The following is a 21,199-nucleotide window of genomic DNA, read 5'->3' as shown; positions in this document are numbered from 1 at the left end:
TTAGTACTTACCATTTAATAATTTAATAATTCTTCATATAGTGAAAGATTCTTTTCAGTCTTTTCTTCTTAATTTGTTTCCAATTTATTCATACTTATAACCCTTTTAATCAGACATACAGATGTTCCACGAAAGAATCTGTTCATTCAAAACTTCCATGTCTAGGAAGGTTGTATGAGTTAATCTGATAAGGAGGAATCTCAGTTCCTTTTTTATAGTGCAGTCTCAGTGTAGCATTTTTGATTCAAATATATATTTTTCCTTCAAGACTGATGAAGCATGTAAAATTCTAGATGCCCTTCCAAGGATTTTCCTGTCTTCCTTCTTTTCTCTTCCTCCTTCCTGTGACTCCCCTGCACTCAAACCATGGGGTTCCCTACATCACTTGGGCTTCAGGCAATGTAGAAAGAATTTGGTTGAAAGTAAATTGGCTGTGGTGATAATATGATCAAAATAAAGGAATTACTATGAATGAAACTTTTTCTTCACTGATTTTTAAAAAATTTACTGGTAATTTTCAGGAATTTTTACATTGGTTTTTGTTTGTATAAACATTTTAACATATTTAAATTTTTTTCCTTTTGTTCCCCTGTTTATTTGGTATTTTATTTAATTCATTCTCAGCTATTGTAGCTATTTTACAGTAAAATGGGGCTGCTTAAGTTGTTTAGGTAAATAATAGTAAGTGGTGGTACAGTAATTGTTGAACTAGAAGCATATCTCCAGTATGGTAAATAAAAAATTAGTTACTATACATATATATATATATATATATATATATATATATATATACACACACACACACACATACACACACATATATGTAATGACCCTATTCGAAATAGAATATCTGAAAAAATTGTCAAATCTGGCAGGCTTCGTGGACTAAAAATTAACTAGAGATTCAAGGATGGTGAATAGAGATAAACAAAAAAACCACAACAAAACCCCTTATCTTGGAAGATTTCAAAAGTTCTGTGTTGTTTTGCTTTTTTTTTTTTAATTGAAGTATAGTCTATTTACAATGTGTTAGTTTCTGGTGTACAATGTAGTGATTCCGTTATACATATATATGTATATGTATATATTCCTTTTCATATTCTTTTTAAAAAACTTACTGATTAAAGTTTTCTTCTATTGTTTCTTTATTACAAAAGCAGTGTGTTCTGTTACCTGAAATAAACTGCCAGATATTTCTGCATCAAAGATGAGTTTATTCTGGATCAGCACAGAATTACACTTTTGGGTCCACAAGCATGGTGGGTCACGTGCTAGTCCCAGCATACCAAGGGAAGGAGAAGGCTTTTACAGAGCAGAAAGGGAGGTGGGAGGGCTGCGGTATATAGAGCCCAGGGCTTTTCATGGGCTGAGTCCTTGCCTGGAAGGAGAAGTCTTTCTTCCTCCTGTTGGGCTCTGCTGTCCTCACAGGGTGTGAGAGCTCCCCCTTGTGATCGCTCAGCTCTATTTAATTATGGTTTCTGTATATTAATTTTTACATTATTCCCTTTTGATCAAAGTACCATTGTGGTACTGAAAGTACCACTAATTGAGTCAGGTTTTCTAGTTTCACTTTTTTTTTTTTTTGGCCCTCAAAGTCAGGAAGGACTTTTCCTAGGTGTGATTTCTCATGTCAGAGGGAAAGTACACAGATCGGAAACTCATTAAGGTCACATTCGAGTAACAAGGAGGGGCAGGAAGGAGAACTTGCAGCCATCTTTTAGTCTAAAGCCCGTATGTCATCAAGACCACGGACACTGGAGATAATCTGATACATGGTGATTTTCAGTATCCTCTGTGTATGCTTTTGTTATATGAGTAAAATTACTGTATTTCCTTAGCTATGGTATCACTTAGTGATGTATATTTTCAAGTTTTGTACTGTCGACTAAAAAAAGACGCACAACCTGAAAGTTGACAAATATGTTTTATTTGGCAGACAAAAGCTGAGGACTTTAGCCCAAGAGACAACCTCTAAGACAGCTCTGAGGAACTGCTCCAAAGAGTTAAGGGGGAGTCAGTGTCTGTGGGGGTTTTTGCGGCAAAGACCAGGTAGTGGGGACATCAAAAGATGACTGTTAATTAAAGGAAACCAGACACCTCAAATTAAGGAATTCAGTGCTTTTCTAGGTATAGGAGGATGAAAGAGTCTGGGCTCATTGAAATCATTCCTTTGACATGCACCGTAGCTGTCTAGGGCTAGTGTCCTGTTCTTTCCCATCCTGCCTCCCCTCGGGGAGCACTGTTGGGGGTGGTGCAGTGGCTGAGGGCTTGGCAGTGGCAACCTGTTTGCCTCCATCCCTCAGGGCAAGGATAGTGGTTGATGACTTGATGACCACAGCATCCTTTGTTTGCTGATGTGGCTGCAACATCTTTCATTCATAATTAACACATTTTGATGGAATCCAGTGTTTATCATGACTCCCTCTGCTGCCCCTCGGTGGGGTACAGCAGGGCAAGCCCGGTGAAGGACACAGGTCGTTGAAGGGGCGTCGAGAGATTAGTGAAGTGGGGGATCAGTGTGTGCGGAGGCTTATGTAGAGGTGTTTGAGTAAGGTTTGAGTTAACAGCAAGAGTTTGGACTCCAACTTCTACACCAGCGACTCTGCTGCCTGCTTCCCTGAGAAACTAGGAGCCATTGTGGCGGCACTTCCACAAGCTTTGCTTCCATGTCTTCCCAGCTCCCTGTGCTCCAGGAGAAGGGGGTGCGAGAGGATGGTCACGCCCCAAGTCTTGGGCGAGTCCCTGGGACAGGCCGCCGAGTGAGGGTCCTTGGCTTCGTCCAGGAAAGAATTCAAGAGCGGGCCACAGGAGAGTGAAAGTAGCTTTATTCAGGGAGAGGCACACTCCGTACACAGAGTGTGGGCTGTCTCAGAAGGCCAGCGAGGCCGCCCCCGTGTATGGGGTTGTTAGTTTTCATGGGCTGGATAATTTCATGGGCTGACACGTGGGAGGATTAGTCCAACTATTTGGGGGAAAGGGTGGGTGGATTTCCAGGAATTGGGCCACCGCCCATCTTTTGGCCTTCAGGCACCCTCGGAACTGTCATGGCACCTGTGGGAGTGTCATTTAGCATGTTAATGTACTACAGTGAGTGTCTAATGAGGCTCAAGGTCACTCAGAGTCAAATCTTCCACCATCTTGGGCCCGGTTGGTTCTGGCCAGTGTTCGTCGTGTCCTCAATGGCTGTGTTGTTCCTTTAGTGATCCTGCCCTGCCCCCTTCCCCCGTCCCACCTGCACCCTTGGCCCTGCATGACGTGCGCTCCTGCAGTCCTCATGGAGGCCAGTCCCCTGCTGTGTCTCCATGTCCTGCAGGCCAACCCTCTTCACGCTGCATCACTAGTTTCTCCACCTCCACTGACTCATGCCTGTGCATCAGCCAGCATACTGCCATTTTTCCCTATCTTAAAAAACAAGCACACTCAACATTCTTCTCTTTCTTTTCCAGCTACTAACCCACTTTTCTCTGTACTTTCATAACAAAACTGTCTGGAAGAGAGGACTTGGCACATAGTAGGTGCTCAGGAAACAGTTGCTCAGTGACGGAACATGTGAAGGCAATTAAGGGAGGAAGGCTTCTGTGATAATCCAGGGGTGGGCTGATATGAGCCTCACATTAACGAGAATAAAAGAGAAAGGGGCTGTGGAGGGGAAGGGGGTATACGGAAAATCTCCATAAATTCCTCTCAGTGTTGCTGTAAACTTAAAGGGCTCTAAAAAATGAATAAGTCTTCAAAATGTGAGAAGTAGTCTATAAACTTTAAAGGAAAACTTAAATTCTTGGTGACTTCTTTCACATACAGCTGACCCTTGAACAACACGTGTTTGAGCTGTGTGAGTCCACTTACAGTCAGGTTTTATTCACTCCATGCATACCCCAGTACTGCCCACCTGGTTGGCTGAGCCCAAGTGTGCGGACCTGCAGGTACTGAGAACTGACTATAAATTAAATACAGATTTTGGACTGTGCAGAGGGCTTTACTCCTAAGCCCTGTGTTGTTCAAGGGACACCAGTATGAGTAACATAGGAGAGGAAGTAGCCTGTAATTGTAATTGTTGGGACCATGGATGGATATACTTAATAGAAGTGATTCGTTGTCTTTCTTCAGATATTTTAATTTTCAATCTATCACGTATCTTTTCTTCTAAGAATAAGAGACTCTGTCATCTGAGTATTATGTCTCCTTGTTGACAGGGTAATTGTCTAAGATTTCTGCCTGAGGGTTGATGAGTAATACTAGGCTTGAGTAGAACTTGTTCATGTTCACTTTGATTTCTAATTACAATGGCAAGTTGTCTGAGGGCTAGAAAGAGGCGACCCCGAGTATAAGCTTTTGTAGAGGAGAACTCCAGTGCTATGGTGGCCCCAGCAGCAGCTCACAAAACAGCGTGAGCTCCCCCCAGGCCCTAAGCATCACAGATGACCTGGACACGAGGCACACTTTGCAGGAATCCCCTCAGTAGGTAGGTTGTTTTTCCAGCCCTCCCTTCTTGTTCTTTCTTTTTAATTTGGAACCATATTTTATTTGATTTGGGGTGCTTCCTCAAACAGCTGTGGAGTGGGCATTTGTCATATTTTTGGCTGTCCTGAAGACCTTTGAACGCCTTTTCTGTATTTGGGGAGCTTCCTACTTTTTGAATGTCCTCTCGTTAAAGAAGGCACCAGAAAGAAAAGTGTTCTTTTAGCTGCCCTTGCAGCTGTACCAGGTGGCTACCATGTGGCCTCAGCAAGACTTGGATCTGCAGGTGGTGAATGGGAGAGAACATGCGCTGGGCGGAGTCCAGTTTGGAGGCAGGGCAAGGGCGGTGGTGGAAGATGGTGGTATTGGCGTCCTGGTGTCTGCTGTCCAGTGTCAGTGGTGAAGGCTGTGCCGGGGAGACATTCTCACTGAAAAGCCCCCAAGGCTGGTTCTTGGGTCCTCCCAGAAACCCTGTGAGTCCCCTAACGGCATTTAGTAAGTGCCTTTTCTGCGTAAATGAGCTTCCATGCCTCTGTGGCATAAGGTGCAGTACTAATAGATTTTAATTTCAAAAAGAACAAAAGAAAAGAAGATGCATCAGGAATACACACATTCTCCGACTCCCTCCTCCCCAACCCCAGTGGGAGGGAGATGCAGAAATGCTGGTGGCTCTCTCTGTATTTATTGCTAATTTTAACAAGTAGCGTTTTCTGAGCACAAGGCATTCTCTGGCATAATAACTTCAGCAGTTGTATGAGAAGGACTGTCGTTGTCCCATCTGTTAGATGGGACAGAAGGAAGTTAAATACCTAGTCTTATCCTGAGTTCCACAGAAAATGGAGCACAAATGCTAGCCCTTTTTTGGGAGGTGGTGGTCCCAGGGCATTGAGAGTGAGATGAATTGAGAAACAAGGAAGGGAAGGGAGGTCACAATACAGTGTGGTGTGATGCCAAGCTGGCCACAGCTTCAGTAGAAACCACCAGTTACTTGGTCAAGGGGCATGTCTCTGGGTGGATCTTAAGGCACATGTGTGCATTAGAAGAATCCATTGGGGGAAATAAGGAGGGAGAATTCATCTCTGTTTCTCATTGGTCAGAGTTTGTCCGTAGGCCCTAACTTCTCCATACTTCCGGGTTGTGTTCCCCACCCCTCCTGGTAGTGTTATGGGGCAGGGTCACCTATGGCCAGAGTCACCCTGTAGAGCAGGTGGCCTCCAACTGGGTGCAGAAGCTGCTGGAGCTTTCATCAAGGCTACCAAGAGGAAATCCAGAATTCACCCGGGGGAGCCAGACAGCTGTCCTTGTTAGGAAACGGGGCTCTCTACTGGATAAGCTGGGGGGTGTCCAGGAGGCAGGTGGACCAGGACAGATCAGGAATGGACATGCAGGTACATCCCTCTCATCTCTATCTCCATCACCATACGGTATTTTCCCCGCTCGTCTATGTCTGTGTCTCTGTTTCCTCTTCTCATTAAGACACTAGTCATCTGGATTAGGGCCCACCTCAATCAAGTATGAACTCATCTTAACCCGATTACATCTGCAAAGACCCTATCTCCAAATGAGGTCACATTCATAGGTATCAGGATTAAGGACTTCAACCCACAGCAGCATCTCCATAACATTCGGGTTGTTTTTGAGGCAGTAAGGCTGTCATGCCCAATAAGCAACCCAAATATGTTGTGGGAGCCCCGGGGGAGAGAGGCTCATGGGCATCTAGGCGGGACTGGCTGTGAAGCAGACAAGTACTGAGCTAGACCTTGAGGGGCCACAGCACTTCAGGGGCAGACTCAGTGGGAGCAAGCCCTGGAGAGGTTTGGGAGGAGCAGGCAAAGAGGAGGGAGAAGAAAGAGAGCCAAGGGAAACTAGAGTCAGACAAGACATGAGAAAGTGTCCGAGGAGGAGCACAGTGCTTTTCCTAGGTCACAGCATCCTGTATGCAGAAGGGCCAAGCATTGAGAATTGTCGCTTCCATGGGATGATTTCATGACTCAATGGAAAGGACCAAAGGACACCCCTTAGATCTGCAGATAGGCAGTGATTACCAGGAGTGGTTTTGGGGGAATAGTAAGGGCTTTGGGGTTGGGGGGGAGGTGACAAGCAGTCACAGGTAGAACCAGCAACAGCTCATGGAGAAGTGTGCTGTGAACTGTGAGAATGAGGGTGGTGGTGAGAGGCCAGCAGAGCTGAGGATGCTGGTGTCCAGAGCAGAAGAAGCCACTGATGGGGAGAGGTAAAGAGGGGAGAGAGGGCATGTATCTGTGGAACAAGTGAGAAATCAAGACCCCTGCTTCAACAAAGTGCCTTCGTTCTGTTGTCGTCTGAACAGTGAGGGGGCTTTTACACATTATTTAATATGAAGAGAGTTTTAGAATATTTTTGAAAACTATTGAATTAGATATTCCAGCTCTTTTAAAAAATCTGTTATTAGCTGTAGCTCTACACAGAGTAATTTATAGGAAAAGATTGAATAAACACATTCAGAGAATCCAGATTTATTTAAAGTCATGTTTTCAAAAGGACATCGAGAGGAATAACGATTATAGCTGTAATTTATTTGCATTTCAGTTCCTAACTATCCCTTATAATTTGGATACATCTAAATTTCGCCTTTAAATATTGACTTGCATTAGAAAAAGTTTCTCAGCACTGGCCTAGTAAAAACACTTGTTTAGGGTTTTTACACCAAAATGAGATTTTTAATACTGGTTTGTTTTTTCAAGCTCTCTGCATAAGTAAATTTACTGATCATGATAGATTTTTGAAAAAATACATGTGCTGTTTATCATTATGAAATAAATTCATGACGGTTGGAAGAATTTGAAAAGTATATAAATGTATCACGAATTTAGAATCATGTTATTCTGCCACCTATCCCTAAGCATTATTTTGGTTTTTTTTAATTCTTTTTTACTGTGAAATATTTCATTAGTTAATAAACATCCATTTATACACACTGGTTTCAATATATTCTAGCTATATTATATCTACTTAGGAAAAATGTTTTGAAGAAGTTATGCTATGTATTCATTCAATTGAAGACCCCTCCCCATTGTATTTCCTCTTCCTCCCCAGAGGTGATCACTACCCTGAAGTTGACATATACCCTTTCTGTCTGGGTTTTCATGCTTCTGTAATGTGCGTAACCATTCATTAACATTATGCAGAAGTGTCACCAGCAGTTGAACGGTCTGCCTCAGCCAGACCCTCACAAGGTGGTCTCAGCCCAGGCTCTGGCGGGTGGCCCCGCCAAGGCCTCCGGGCACCGATCGGAGGCACCTGGTCTGGGAGCGCAGCTGTGACTGTGCACGTGGCTGACTGGGGTTGACAGGGAAGCCAAGTTCGTTACTGCAACTCCCTCCGGGACCTGTGGGATACTGGCAGAGTGCGACGTCTGGTGTGGGGAGGGCAGGTTCCTCCCAGGAGATGTGCCAGGCAAAGCCTGTGGTTGGACCCGAAAGATCACACACAGGATTTGGCCCGGAGCTGTATCCCTTAATATGGCAACTCTGTGTTCAACTTTTTAAGAACTGCCTAACTGTTTTCCAATAGGCTGCACCATTTTACATTCCCATCAGCAGTGTATGAGGATTCCAATCTCTCATCTTTTTTTTTAAACAACTTTATTCTGGTATGATTCCTGTACAGTAAACTACACATATTTCAGATGTACAGCTTGATGAATTTTGATAGATGTCTACACCTATGAAACCATCGCCACAATCAAGATAGTTAACATTTCCATCACTCCTCGAGAGGTGTTTATGCAGTTCATTGTTATTTGTGGCTTAAAATAAAATTGCTTAGTTGTGCTGCTCAACTCACCTAGTCTGAGAGTATTCAAAGACACTTTTTAGTATGTTATTTGAATTAGTGAGCCAGAGTTGTTTTTTTTTTTTTTTTGCGTCTCCAACTATAGCTTGAAAGTGGAAATTTTTCCCGTGCTGACTTCTTCCTTTTTCACTGTTCATGACCATCATCATTTTCCCGCAGCCCCAAGGTGCTGAAGAGTGAGCTGTATGGGGAGAAGGCGGACATCTGGGCAGCAGGCTGCATCCTTTATCAGATGGTGACTCTGAGCCCTCCCTTCTACAGCACCAACATGCTCTCCCTGCATACAAAGTTAAGCAAACTTGGGAGGCAGGCAGGATCTCATGTTGCCAAATCTACCATTCCTTTTCTTCTCAGATAGAACCTTTGTGATTTGAATGCAACTGTCGATGAAAAGAGGTATAAATTTATTAGCCGCTTGACCCAGTTTATTTTTTGTTTCTTCCAAATCTGCATCTTGTGCTGTGGCCCACATTCCCCTATAATTGTCTTCAATTTATCCTAGAAAATTATCAAAATAAATATACCACTTCGCTTTTATTCTTAATTGTGTTTTGGACTACCCTCAACCCAGCATATTATATTATCCTGCACATCATTATGAACGTGAGGTTAACTTTAAGTCAGCTTGAAAAATACAATTTTTTGCTCAGAAACTTTCAATTTATATGAATTTTTCTGTTTTGTTTCTGATGAAAATGTGTGCACGAGGTTATGATGCTTGTTGAGTAACTCTAGTTTTGTGGCCAAGGACCACCCCCTAGAGGCACCGTAGGTCCTTTACGTCCGTCACTCTCCTCTGTATGGCAGATCGTGGAGGCAGTGTATGAACCAGTGCCAGAAGGCGTCTACTCTGAAAAGGTGACCACCACCATCACCAGGTAATTTTGTCTCACAACCGCGAACCTGTCGGGATTACCAAGAAATACCTCACAAAATCACTATGTAAATATTTACAAAGAGGAAGGGATCCCAAAGAACCCAAGCCTAGAAAAACGTTTGTGCATCACCAATCACGGGGACCATTTGGAAGTCACCCAAGTGTCCAAAAAGACGTAGGACATTGACTTGACATACTGCGACCATTAGATAGATGATTCAGAAGACTTTGTATCAGCCTGTGAAACAAGTGTGATCTGAAGCTTAGGAAAACAAACAAAGACAAAAATAGGTGTAGATGTGAAAAAAGGCTGGGCAAGAACACTGGAAACTAAAAAAGGCCACATCAGATGATAACATTACAAACATTTTTTTATTCCTATTTTTAAGTTGGTAATATTCTATTTTGAAGTTGATAATGTTATATAATAATTTCTCAAAGAAAGTCAGAAAGAAGTGCTCCAGCTAGCCCGGTAGGAGGAGTGCAATGAAAGTCCTTATCCCTTTGGAGTCTCAAAGTTCGGTCCCCACAGGGCTTGTCCCAGCTGACCTCTCCCGTGCTCTCTGCCCCCTCCGCCCCATCCACAGGGAGCCCCTGTGCGTCTCAGCAAGCATCCTCCATCTGGCCCGTCTCTCCTCCCTTTCCCCTCCACCCCATTCTCTTCCCTCTGATACACGTGTGGCAGAGACACTCTCTTCCTCTGGGTCGCTGCTGAGATTGGAGCTCTGTGTTACCGGGGCGCCTTGAGGCCCCCCAGCCTCCCAGCACTTGCCCGCTTTGCAGAGTTCATGGACCCCACCACCCCTAACATAATACTTGTGCCTGCGGCCTTGTTTCTTTGTTGTCTCTCTTCCCCACCAAAAGGAAAACTCCACAAAAGTAGGGGCTTTTTAAGCTAACTTTACAGCTGTTCAGTGCCCAGAGTGATGCCCAGTGCAAAGCAGACGCTTAACAATTGGCTGGTTGTATGCATGAGTGACCTTTACCTGCCTGACTGTTACTTCTGGACCATCTTCTGTACTTAAGTTGGCCCCAGAGTATTACTCCGCCCCATCAAGACGAGTCAGATCCTTATTATTGTAATAGAAATCCGAGGGTCGCCTCAGATAGAATCTTCATCCGTCCCCTGGCCAGTTACTTTCAGACTCAGTTCTGTGTCTGTCCTCACTCAGCGCCGTCTCTGATGGAATGGAATAGACACGCTGCCATGGCTGCACCCCTTCCCTCTGGCTTCCCCTCCCAGCCCATTGTTCAGGCATAATGGATACTCCTCATATGTTCGTAGGATTGTATCTTGAATCCTTCCTCGCTCAGCACGACGCTGCCCTATGTCCTAAGCACCTCAGGCCCAGCAGTGGCTGAGTTTCACTAACTGTGGACTCTGAGCAAAGAGTCTGACTATTTTCTCTCCACCTGTTTCCTCATCTGATAAAGTGGAGATCACAGCAGTACCAGCCTCATCAGGCTGGTGTGGTGATTATACAAAGTAACACGTGCAAATCACTTAGCACGGAGCGTGGCCACGGAGAATCTGGAGCCATGCTGGCAGTTCTAATTTTTAATGTCCTGGCCAGTGAGCTCACATCCCTTTCTAAATCATCTGAATTCCATGTTTACCAGATCTGCCCTGTTGCTAATGAATCCAGACAAACTTTTTTAAACTGTTCGTCTCCTGTTCTCTGCTATTTGCTTTCTGGGAAATGCCTTAAAAATTCAGGAAGTCTCCAGAGATGTCAAGACAGGAGAACCAAACTGACTCATTGAAGCTCTCCTTTTCTTAGGTATTTGAGTGCCACGAAGACTAGGGGACAATAGTATGGAGAAAAAGTACAGAGACCTTGTTCTGACCTTGTGGCACTGGGCAGACAGGGCCATCACTTGCTCCTGATCATCCCCTTGGCTGTTGGTATCCACACCTCTTAGCAGAGTCAGCATTAGATCCCAGCATTATCATGAAATGCTTAAGAACTGTAGTAGGTTCTAGAATCAAGTGGATTCTAATCCCCTCATCCACTCACCTTAAACTTCCTGAGCCCCACTCTTCCCATCTGTCATGTGTGGGTAGCAGTAGTAACCACTCACGGGCTTGCTTTGAAGCCAGAATAGGATCGGGCTTCTGATGCTCTTAGCACGGTACCCAGCACGTAGTAACTCCTCCATAAAATTAGGTATTGGCATTATTAATAATATTATTTATGGAATGAAGCATATAAAAATTAAGATGTATTTGATGAAGGATGGTAAAGGGGGAAATGAGATTACAGAAGGACTTGGTGTAGTCTGGGGATCGGGGAAAGTTTCTCTGAAGAAAGGGCATATAATCTGAGACCCAGACATTCACTAACTCTCACTGAGCAGAGCGGAGTAAGCACTTCACAGATCCGTGTCTCTGAAGGCTTTCCTCAGTGGGACAGCTTGTTGGTCTGAAGAACTGGAAGAAATTGGAGATGCAGCACATCAAGCAAAGGAGAAAACAGACAGCGAGTGGGTCTGGGAGGCTGCCAGGGGCCAGGGTTGACTAGCTGCTGTAGGCCACGTCGAGGGCTTGAATTTTTATCTCCAGCACTAAGGAGTGGACTGAAGGGCTATTAACGGGTTGAGACATAGTGAAGATTTCTTCTTCAGCAAGGACCATCCTGGCTGAACTCTAGGGAATAGAGCAAGGGATGTGAGAAGGGAGGGAAAAGCAGGTCCACCTGTGCTGAGTGGTGATGGCGGCTTTGACTGGACTGGTGGTGGTGTTGATGGAGAGAAGTGGGGTTGTTTCGCTGTGCGTTGAAAGTTGAGTCAACAAGTGTTGGAGTACCGTTATACAAGGATGACAAAATACTTCAGTTAACTGGGAAAATGGAATGACACTGAGAATATGAAAACACCTGGATTTGTGATGTGGAACTTCAGCAAATGGCACCAAGCCCATGGAGTGGAAGTTCTGGGTAGGCCAGGGTTAGCTCACCGTTAGGAAGTGTGTGTCAGAATTAGAGGTTCCATAGTGGAGCAGGCTGCCGGGTGGGTGGTGAGTCCCCTGTCAACCAGGCTGTTTAAGAGGATGGACGATCACCAGTAGGGGACAATGCAGTAAATGTTTTGAGTATACTTCTAATTCAAAATATTAGGATGCCCATAATTAGTAGGAACTCAGCCTGAAATTTTATGACTGACTACAAATTCAGATTGCAGCATGCAGCCTGTAACAGATACAGTGTTCACTGAAAATTGTTCAAGACTCAGTGCATGGGTTCATATCCCAAATTTTATCTTTAGAAAATTTGACATACAACCAAAACCCATTGTGAGTTGCATGCAGTTACATATTCCAATTGCTTTGGATTTGTAGTCTTTAAAAATTAAATTTAAAGAGAACTAGGGAACAAAGTCAATTTCCCATTTTCTTAGTTTCTAAGCAGGCTTTTAAATTGGGAGAATTACTTGGTAGCCCAGAAGAGTCTGGGGCAGAAAATACGTTTTTTGTTGCTCTACCCAACAACAGCATTGCTGTTTCTGCCTTCCAGTCCACTGTTAAGAGAGTGTTTACTTTTTAAAAAGGAAGAACATTTCCTTTTATGCACAAAATATCCCAGTTGCCTAAGTTTTCTCTTTCTACACCTGGTTGCATAAGCCGTCTGGCGCTTTGTGCCAAAGGCAATCATAATGACATGGCAGTGAATGCCTTCAGCTTGTTCTAAGGACACGTGGATCTTTACATTTTCACCATCCCTTCAACTCTTTGTTTCTTAGAACATGAAATGTTTACAGTTGAACGTTATTTCCACCTGGTCTCTCACCACAGAGTGGAGACAAAGTGGGTAGGATGAGTGCAACATCCCAGATTTGTTTTTAGAATGTGACATTTTATTTGATTAGAGCATCATTAAAGCATTCGGTTGCTCCTCAGAATTCCTCTGAAATATCCAAGCAGGGAGGCATTTCAGAACAATGAGGCTGAACTGGACCTTCCAGTAGGAGATGCCCCTGAGATTCCAAAACGCTGTGCCCAAATATTTTAGATTAGGGACAGGTAAATTCTTAGATGCTCACTCATCGGTTCATTCATTTGTTCATTAATTCATTCACTTGCTGAATACCCATCAAGACCCAGACTCCATTTTACATGCTGGGGGGTCCACGGTGAAGTAGACAGGCCCCTCCTCTCCAGAAGTTTCCAGTTTCTGGTGGTGAAACAGACTGAACTATACAATGATTGTAGTAGTTTTAAGGACTTAAATATACACAGACAATGGGACCGTGAAAGGGGGACAGTAAGTCTGTCTGAAGATGGTCCAAGAAGCCTTCCTGATGAGGTTTGGAAGAGAGGGATGAGCAGATATGGCAAGTCTTTTGTGAAAGAATAGATACAGTCAGCAAAACGCAAATTTAAGCAGAGGCGGGCACACAGGAAGGTGCTAGGCTTGTCGGCAAAGGACGTGGAGGAGCTTTCGGTGTGTTGCTGGTAGGGAGAAGTGGGGCTCAGGCTGTGGAAGGAGGTAAGACCAGCTGAAGAGGGGCTGGGATGGCATGCCAGGAATTTTCCTTTTGTCCTCTTGGGCCCTGAGGGGCTGCTGAGGAGTTCTGAGTAGAGGAGTATGGTGGTCAGTTTTGGAGTATTCAGTTTACAGTATGAGTCAGAGGTGGACAAGAGACATGTTTGTCATCTAGCAGACGGTGTCAGTGGTCCAAACAGGTGATGATGAAATGGGCCATAGCTGTGGGATCAGAGGGAAGGACCCGGATCCCAGAAACACTGAGGAGGCAGAAGCGACCGAAGCTGGTGTGGGTTCAGCGAGGGAGGGGATGGAAGAGAAAGGAAGTTGTGTATTTTCTTTTTAACTTATTGAGCGTTTACAGCGTGCCAGCACTTTACAGAGATGGCTTCATTTCATCACCATACCAGCTTGATGTGGTAGACACTACGATTATCCCATTTTGCTGATAGGCTGTCTGAGACATAGAAGCTAAAGCTTCCCCAAGATCAGAGTGAATAAAGGGGAGCTGAGATTTAACCCCCAGCTCTCTGACTCAGAGCCTGCAGGCCTAACTGTGAGCTAACCTGCATCTCCTGGGTGGCGCCTTTTCCAACGCCAGTGACTACAAACACAGGAAGGGAGTGACTTTGGGTGAGGAGATGACTGAATGCCAGAACAGAGGTCGTTCCGGTTCCCATTTACCATAGTATGTAACTGCATAATGTGTAATACTAGGTTACATTTCCTTTTTTATTAAAAAAAAAAAGTTCAGATGATAATTCAACTGATATGACCATGAATCAGTTTAAATACTCATGGACTAAGTCTTGAGAATATCTGCACTGATGAAGGCTTACATGCTGGGCTTTTTGCTCACATGGTATTCATGAGCAACACTTGGGCAGCCAAGCATTTTTATCAGTTTTGTTCTCCTTTTTTTTTTTTATCAGCTTTAATCTCTTTTGCCCATAAGTGAAGGTAGATGAGGAACCTGATTTAATTCAAAAGTGAAGTTCAACACTTAACTTATCTTGAGATTATGAGCAAAAAATTAAGAAGCTTGAATACTCGAAATTCTTAGTAGGATTGTCTTTGAATGTGTGAATATGTGGGAAGTGAAGTCTGATGGGGGAGGAACTTACACGTTGGGGGCTTGAACCCTAGCTCATGTGTGGTCTGGCCAGCTCCCTGCACTCGGCTTAGACTCTCAGCCATCTGCTCACAGCCCTCTGGGCCTCCGCCTGGCCTCCAGCTCCATCTCCCTCTCCCTGTCCCATCGCTGCTGCCCTCTGCCCAGTGTGGGCATTGGATGTGTCAGCACGGGAGGACTGTGCCAGTTGCTTCCTGTTGGCATGAAGGTTGCAATCTCGTCGGGGTCTCTTGTCTACCAGCAGTTCGAATGCTGGACTGTGGGAAGGGTGATTGACTTCTCCACTCCATCCTGGGGCCCAACAGTTTACCTTATGCACCCCCGAATTATGTAGCTGCCTCTGTCTCCTCAGTCTCTTGCCTTGTTTTCTATATAATAAATGCAGAGACTGAACTTTGTTAGGTAAGAATTCAGCAGAGGCATAAGTGCCTGTGATAACCGTCATGCAAGCCCACCTTCTTGGAACCTCAGAACAAGTAGCATGAAGATAAAGCACGGAATGATGAAGTAATGACTTGAATTCAGCAAGGCAGCAGGTTACAAGGTTAACGTACAAAAATCAGTTGCATTTCTTTATATTAATGATGAATCAACACAAAAAAGAAAGTAAAGAAACAATCCCCTTTAAAATAGCACCCAAAGTAATAAAATATCTAGGAATAAATCTAACCAAGGAGGTGAAAGAATTATACACAGAAAACTATAAACCATTGATGAAAGAAATTAAAGAAGACTTAAAAAAATGGAAGGATATCTCATGCTGCTGAATTGGAAGACTCAGTATTGTTAAAATGGTCACCCTGTCCAAGGCATTCTACAGATTTAATGCAATCCCTATCAAATTACCCAGGGCATATTTCACAGAACTAGAACAAATCATAATAAAATTTATATGGAACTACCAAGGACCTAGAATTGCCAAAGCATTACTGAAGAGAAAGAAAGAGGCTGGAGGAGTAACTCTCCCAGATTTCAGACAATACTTTAGAGCTACAGTCATCAAGACAGCATGGTATTGGTACAAAACCAGACATACGGACCAATGGAACAGAATAGAGAGCCCAGAAATGAACCCAAAAACTTTTGGTCAACTAATCTTCAATAAAGGAGACAAGAATATACAATGGAATAAAGACAGTCTCTTCAGCAAATTGTGTTGGAAAAACTGGACAGCAGCTTGTAAATCAATGAGGCTAGAACACCCCCTTACACCATATACAAAAATCAACTCAAAATGGATCAAAGACTTAACCATAAGACAAGATAAAATAAACCTCCTTGAAGAAAATATAGGCAAAATATTATCTGACATACGTCTCAAAAATGTTCTCCTAGAACAGTCTACTCAAGCAATAGAAAAAAAAGCAAGAATAAATAAATGGGACCCAATGAAATTTACAAGCTCCTGGACAGCAAAGGAAACCATAAGCAAAAAAAAAAACAACCTACAGAATGGGAGAAAATTTTTGCAAATGATGAAACCAACAAAGGCTTGATCTCCAGAATATATAAACAGCTCATATGACTTAATAAGAAAAAAATAAACAACCCAATCCAAAAATGGGCAGAAGACCTAAACAAGCAATTCTCCAAGGAAGTAGTACAAATGCTCATAGGCACATGAAAAAATGCTCAGTATCACTAATTATCAGAGAAATGCAAATCAAAACTTCAATGAGGTATCACCTCACACCAGTCAGAATGGCCATCATTCAAAAGTCCACAAATGACAAATGCTGGAGAGGCTGTGGAGAAAGGGGAACCCTCCTACACTGCTGGTGGGAATGCAGTTTGGTGCAGCCACTATGGAAAACAGTGTGGAGATTCCTCAAAAGACTAGGAATAGACTTACCATATGACCCAGGAATCTCGCTCCTGGGCTTATATACAGAAGGAACCCTACTTCAAAATGACACCTGCACCCCAGTGTTCATAGTAGCACTATTTACAATAGCCAAGACATGGAAACAGCCAAAATGTCCATTGACAGAGGACTGGATAAAGAAGAGGTGGTATATTTATATAGTGGAATGCTATTCAGACAAAAAATGACAATGTAACGCCACTTGCAGGAACATGGATGCTCCAGGAGACTGTCATTTAAGTGAAGTAAGCCAGAAAGAGAAAGAAAAATACCACATGAGTCTCTCATATGTGGAACCTTAAAAAACAAAAAACATAAATGCAAAACAGAAAGAGACTAAGACATAGAATTCAAACTTGTGGTTGCCAAGGGGGCAGGGGGTAGGAAAGGACAGACTGGGATTTCAAAATTTGTAGATACTGACAGGCATCTGTAGAACAGATAAACAAGATTATGCTGCATTACACAGGGAAACATATACAAGATCTTGTGGTAGCTCACAGCAAAAAGAAATAGTGACAATTAATATATGTATGTTCATGTATAACTGAAAAATTGTGCTCTACACTGGAATTTGACACAACATTGTAAAATGACTATAAATCAATAAAAAATGTTTAAAAATTTGATTAGAACGGGCGCATTTTACTCACGGTTAATCAACTCAAGAAAGGAGAGAGATATCAAGGTGACAGATTCGGAGGACACTGGCTCCCCTCCCCTCACGAATACATCCCGACTACAACTACACAGAGGGACTCTCACTGACATCAGCCTGGGGACCCGCAGAACAGCTCCCCTGCAGCTGGGGCTGTGAAGAAAGCTTCACACGGATTCTGGCAGAAAGGGGGAAGGGACCTGGTCGGGACCCACACGCAGAAGAGGAGGAGACATCACAGGCTCAGTGTCTCCTTGGGGAGTGAGGGGTCGAGGCTCCGCACTGGGCACCCCAGCCCTGGGGGCCGACACCGGGAAGAGAGACCCCTCAGCCGGTGTAAAAACCAGTGAGGCTCACCAGGGGGCTGTAAGAAACTGAGACTCTGCTCCTGAAGGGCCCGGACCGGCTCTCTCCCAGCCGCAGTGTGGAGGCAGCAGGCAGAGAACTGGCGAGGGCTCCGGCCGGCCCGTCGGGACTGCTGCATCTCCCCCCGGCCCCCACCGGGCTCCTGCCCCAGCCCCTCAGGCTCCGGCGCTGCTCCCCACTGAGGCAGAGGTGGCCACTGCCCACGACAGCGTGCACGCCTGGAGGGGACGGAGCCGGGTGGACCCCAGCCCTGCCTCTGACCAGGGCGCAGGCACCACTGCCAGCGCGTGTCACTGCTCACACGTGGGAGGGAGCAAAGTCAGCTCGGCAGCGCGACGCTGCCCCTCCCGTCACGCCCAGCCTCTAGCCGCGCGAGCACACCGGGGACACAGTGACACCAGCACAGAAGTGCAGCCCCCGGGCCTCGGGCCCTCAGCCAACACCCCCACCAAGGTGGAGACCGCCAGCACCCCTGGAAGAAACCCAGCTCCCTCAGGGCTCCTGCTCCACCCCTGCGGCCCTGATCCCTCCTCTGACAGGGCAGTGACAGCCACTGAGCAGAGAAGCCCCAGCTTGGCCCTGGCCCTGGCTCTGGCCCCTCCGGCTCCAACCCTACCTCCCACCAGGGTGGTGGCCACCAGCACACGTGGGAGAAGATGCGGCCGGTGCTGCTGTCAGATCCAGCTCCTGCCAAGGCCCCTGAGCATACACAGTTCCCACACAAGGCATGCCTGCAAGACCAGAGCAGGTAACTGTTTCTCCTAAATTCAGAGAGACAGAGAAATGTAAACAAAATGAGAAGAGGAGAATATGTTTCAAAAGAAATAACAAGGATACATCCTGAAAAAAAATCCTAATGACCCAGATAAATCATTTACCTGATAAAGAGTTGAAAGCAATGGTAAGAAAATGCTAACTGAACTTGGGAAAAGAATAAATGAACACAGTGAGAACTTTAAGAAGGAATTGGGAAATAGAAAAAAGGACCCAACAGAGCTAAAGAATAAAATAACTGAAATGAAAAATACCGTGGAGGGAATTAACCACAGATTAGGTGACAACGGGAGAACGTATCAGTGATGTGGGAGGTACAGTAATGGAAACCACCCTATCACAACAGCAAAAACAAAACAAAACAACCAACAAACTTTTAAAAAGGAGAGTAGTTTAAGGGACCTCTAGGACATCGTGCATACCAACATTCAAATTACAGGGATCCCAGAAGAAGAGGAGAGAAAAGGGTCGAAAATGTATTTGATATGATGGCTGAAAACTTCCTGATGCTGAAGAAGGAAACAGACATCCAGGAAGCACAGAGGGTCCCAAACAAGCAAACACAAAGAGACCCACACCCGGACATCCCATAATTGAAACGGCAGAAGTTAAAGATAAAGAGAGACTTCTAAAGGCAGCAAGAGGAAATCAAAGAGTCAATTATAGGGAATCCCCATAAGATTGTCAGCTGATTTTTCTGCAGAATCATTGCAGGCCAAAAGAGGGCGGCATGATATGTTTAAAATGCTGAAAGGGGGAAAAAACCCTACAAAGTTGAATACTCTACCCAGCAAGGCTGTTATGCACAACTGAAGGAGAGATAGAGGTTCTCAGACAAAAGCTAAAAGAGTTCGTGACTACTAAACAGACCTTACAAAAAGTATTAAAGGATCTTCTTTAAGTGGAAAAGAAAAGGTACAGTAAGGAAGAAATTATAAGAAGGGGAAAATCCCACTGGTAAAGGCTGTAGATCAAATGCAGAAAAGCTTTTGAAAAATTCAGCACCCATTCATATTAAATAATCTAAAGAAGAATGATTTATAGAGGGTGCATATCTCAACATAATACAGGTGATTTATAATAAACCCACAGCTAACATCATATACAATGGTGGAAAACTGAAAACTTTTCCTCTAAAATCAGGTACAAGGATCTGCACCTTCTACATTTCTACTTAACATAGCATTGGAAGTCCTAGCCACAGCATTCAGACAAGAAAAAGAAATAAAAGGAATCTATATCAGAAAGGAAAAAGTAAAATTGTCACTATTTGCAGATGACATGACACTGTACTTAGAAAACCCTGAAATCTCCACCAAAAGACTATTAGAACCAATAGCTTGCTATTGAGTTGCTAATAGTTGCTTTCAGTTATAGTTGCTATTTGCATCTTGGCTTCAGGTCAGATCAAATTACATATACATATATACATAACTATATATAAACAAGCACACATAATTGTATCCAATGAGAACAAATGCAGAGCATCTGTTAGGAAACCATAATGGAGCCACATAGATAATGCAGCGCCTGCCCATGGCTCTGTTACCATGGAGACACGTGCACACTCGCACCTGATTTGCAGAGCAAGAGGACCGGGCGCTTCTCGTTACGTGGGCTGTAGTGATGTGTAGCTCCAGAGATCCGTCCGCGTTTGCATTTCTGGATTTCTGAAGTAAGCACTTTGTGGTGGTTGTTTCAGAAAAACATGCCACGCCTAGAATTTGAAATTAAATCAGCGAGAAACAACTGTTTGCATTCTCCATCTTTCCTTTGCTCCACCCTCTTTAAATTGTTAACCCGAATAATTTCAAAGTGCATCCAGTGAAGAAATGAACATTAAAACTCTGAAATCTCCAAAAAGTTGAATACACGGGAATCTGTTGCTTTTCTATACACAGCAAATACTAATGAACTATCAGAAAAAGAATGTAAGAAAACGATGCTCTTTACAATTGCATCAGAAAGAGTCAAATAGCTAGGAATAATCTCAGCCATCGAAAAGAATGAAATTTTGCCATTAGCACGCACGAGGATGGACCTGGACCTGTAATGCTTAGTGACATAAGTCAGAGAAAGACAAATACTGTATGTTATCACTTATAGGTAGAATTTAAAAAGTAAAATGAAGGAATATAATAAAATAGGACAGACTCACAGATACAGTGAACAAACTAGTGGTTACCAGTGGGTAGAGGGGTGAAGAGGTACGGACTGTAAATATGTGTATACAAATATACAAGAATGTATTGTACAGCACGTGGACTATAGCTGATACTTTGTAATAACTTTACATGGAATATAATCTATAAAAAAATCACTATGTTGTATACCTGAAGCTATTTTAACATCGTAAATCATCTATCACTTAAAATAAAAGAAAAAAGAAAATTAAAAAAACCCTCAAATAAATAAAAGAAAGAATAATAAGGAAAATTATAAATTAGAGTGTTATTTTTACTTCTGTTACTGATAGTAATTTTGTGTAGTAATTCCTGTGCATTGCCTGGAGACATCGTTATAGGTGAAAGTTGTGTTATCTATGGGTTGCTAAATCAAATAGAAGGTGTGAAAATTAGATCTTTTTCTCCAAGTCCAAATAAGTTAAAATTTATTGAGAAGTACACATGATTCAGTGAAATTAGAGCTTTTGATTTTTTAAATATAGACTAAATAGTACAGTGAGTGCCAGAAGGGTTTAAATTATGCTAAGCAGTGATCTTGATAACTGGCTCCCCGGGCATCTGGAGTAGCC

General features: G+C 43.7%; 1 protein-coding gene across 1 annotated transcript in view; it reads left to right on the top strand.

Moving 5' to 3' along the window:
• The first annotated feature begins 6,587 nt into the window (after positions 1 to 6,587).
• Positions 6,588 to 21,199, top strand: part of LOC140686628 (serine/threonine-protein kinase Nek10-like) — a 56,125-nt gene continuing 41,513 nt past the window's right edge. The window contains exons 1-3 of the mRNA XM_072940834.1: positions 6,588 to 6,691; positions 8,452 to 8,579; positions 9,098 to 9,170. Of these exons, the coding sequence (XP_072796935.1) occupies positions 6,588 to 6,691; positions 8,452 to 8,579; positions 9,098 to 9,170 (305 nt within the window). The remainder of the gene's footprint in view (positions 6,692 to 8,451; positions 8,580 to 9,097; positions 9,171 to 21,199) is intronic.

Source organism: Vicugna pacos, chromosome 17 (assembly GCF_048564905.1).
Source record: "Vicugna pacos chromosome 17, VicPac4, whole genome shotgun sequence".
NCBI classification, from domain to species: domain Eukaryota; kingdom Metazoa; phylum Chordata; class Mammalia; order Artiodactyla; family Camelidae; genus Vicugna; species Vicugna pacos.
Note: the sequence above shows the minus strand (reverse complement) of the source record. Positions and strands in the feature narration are given on the sequence as shown.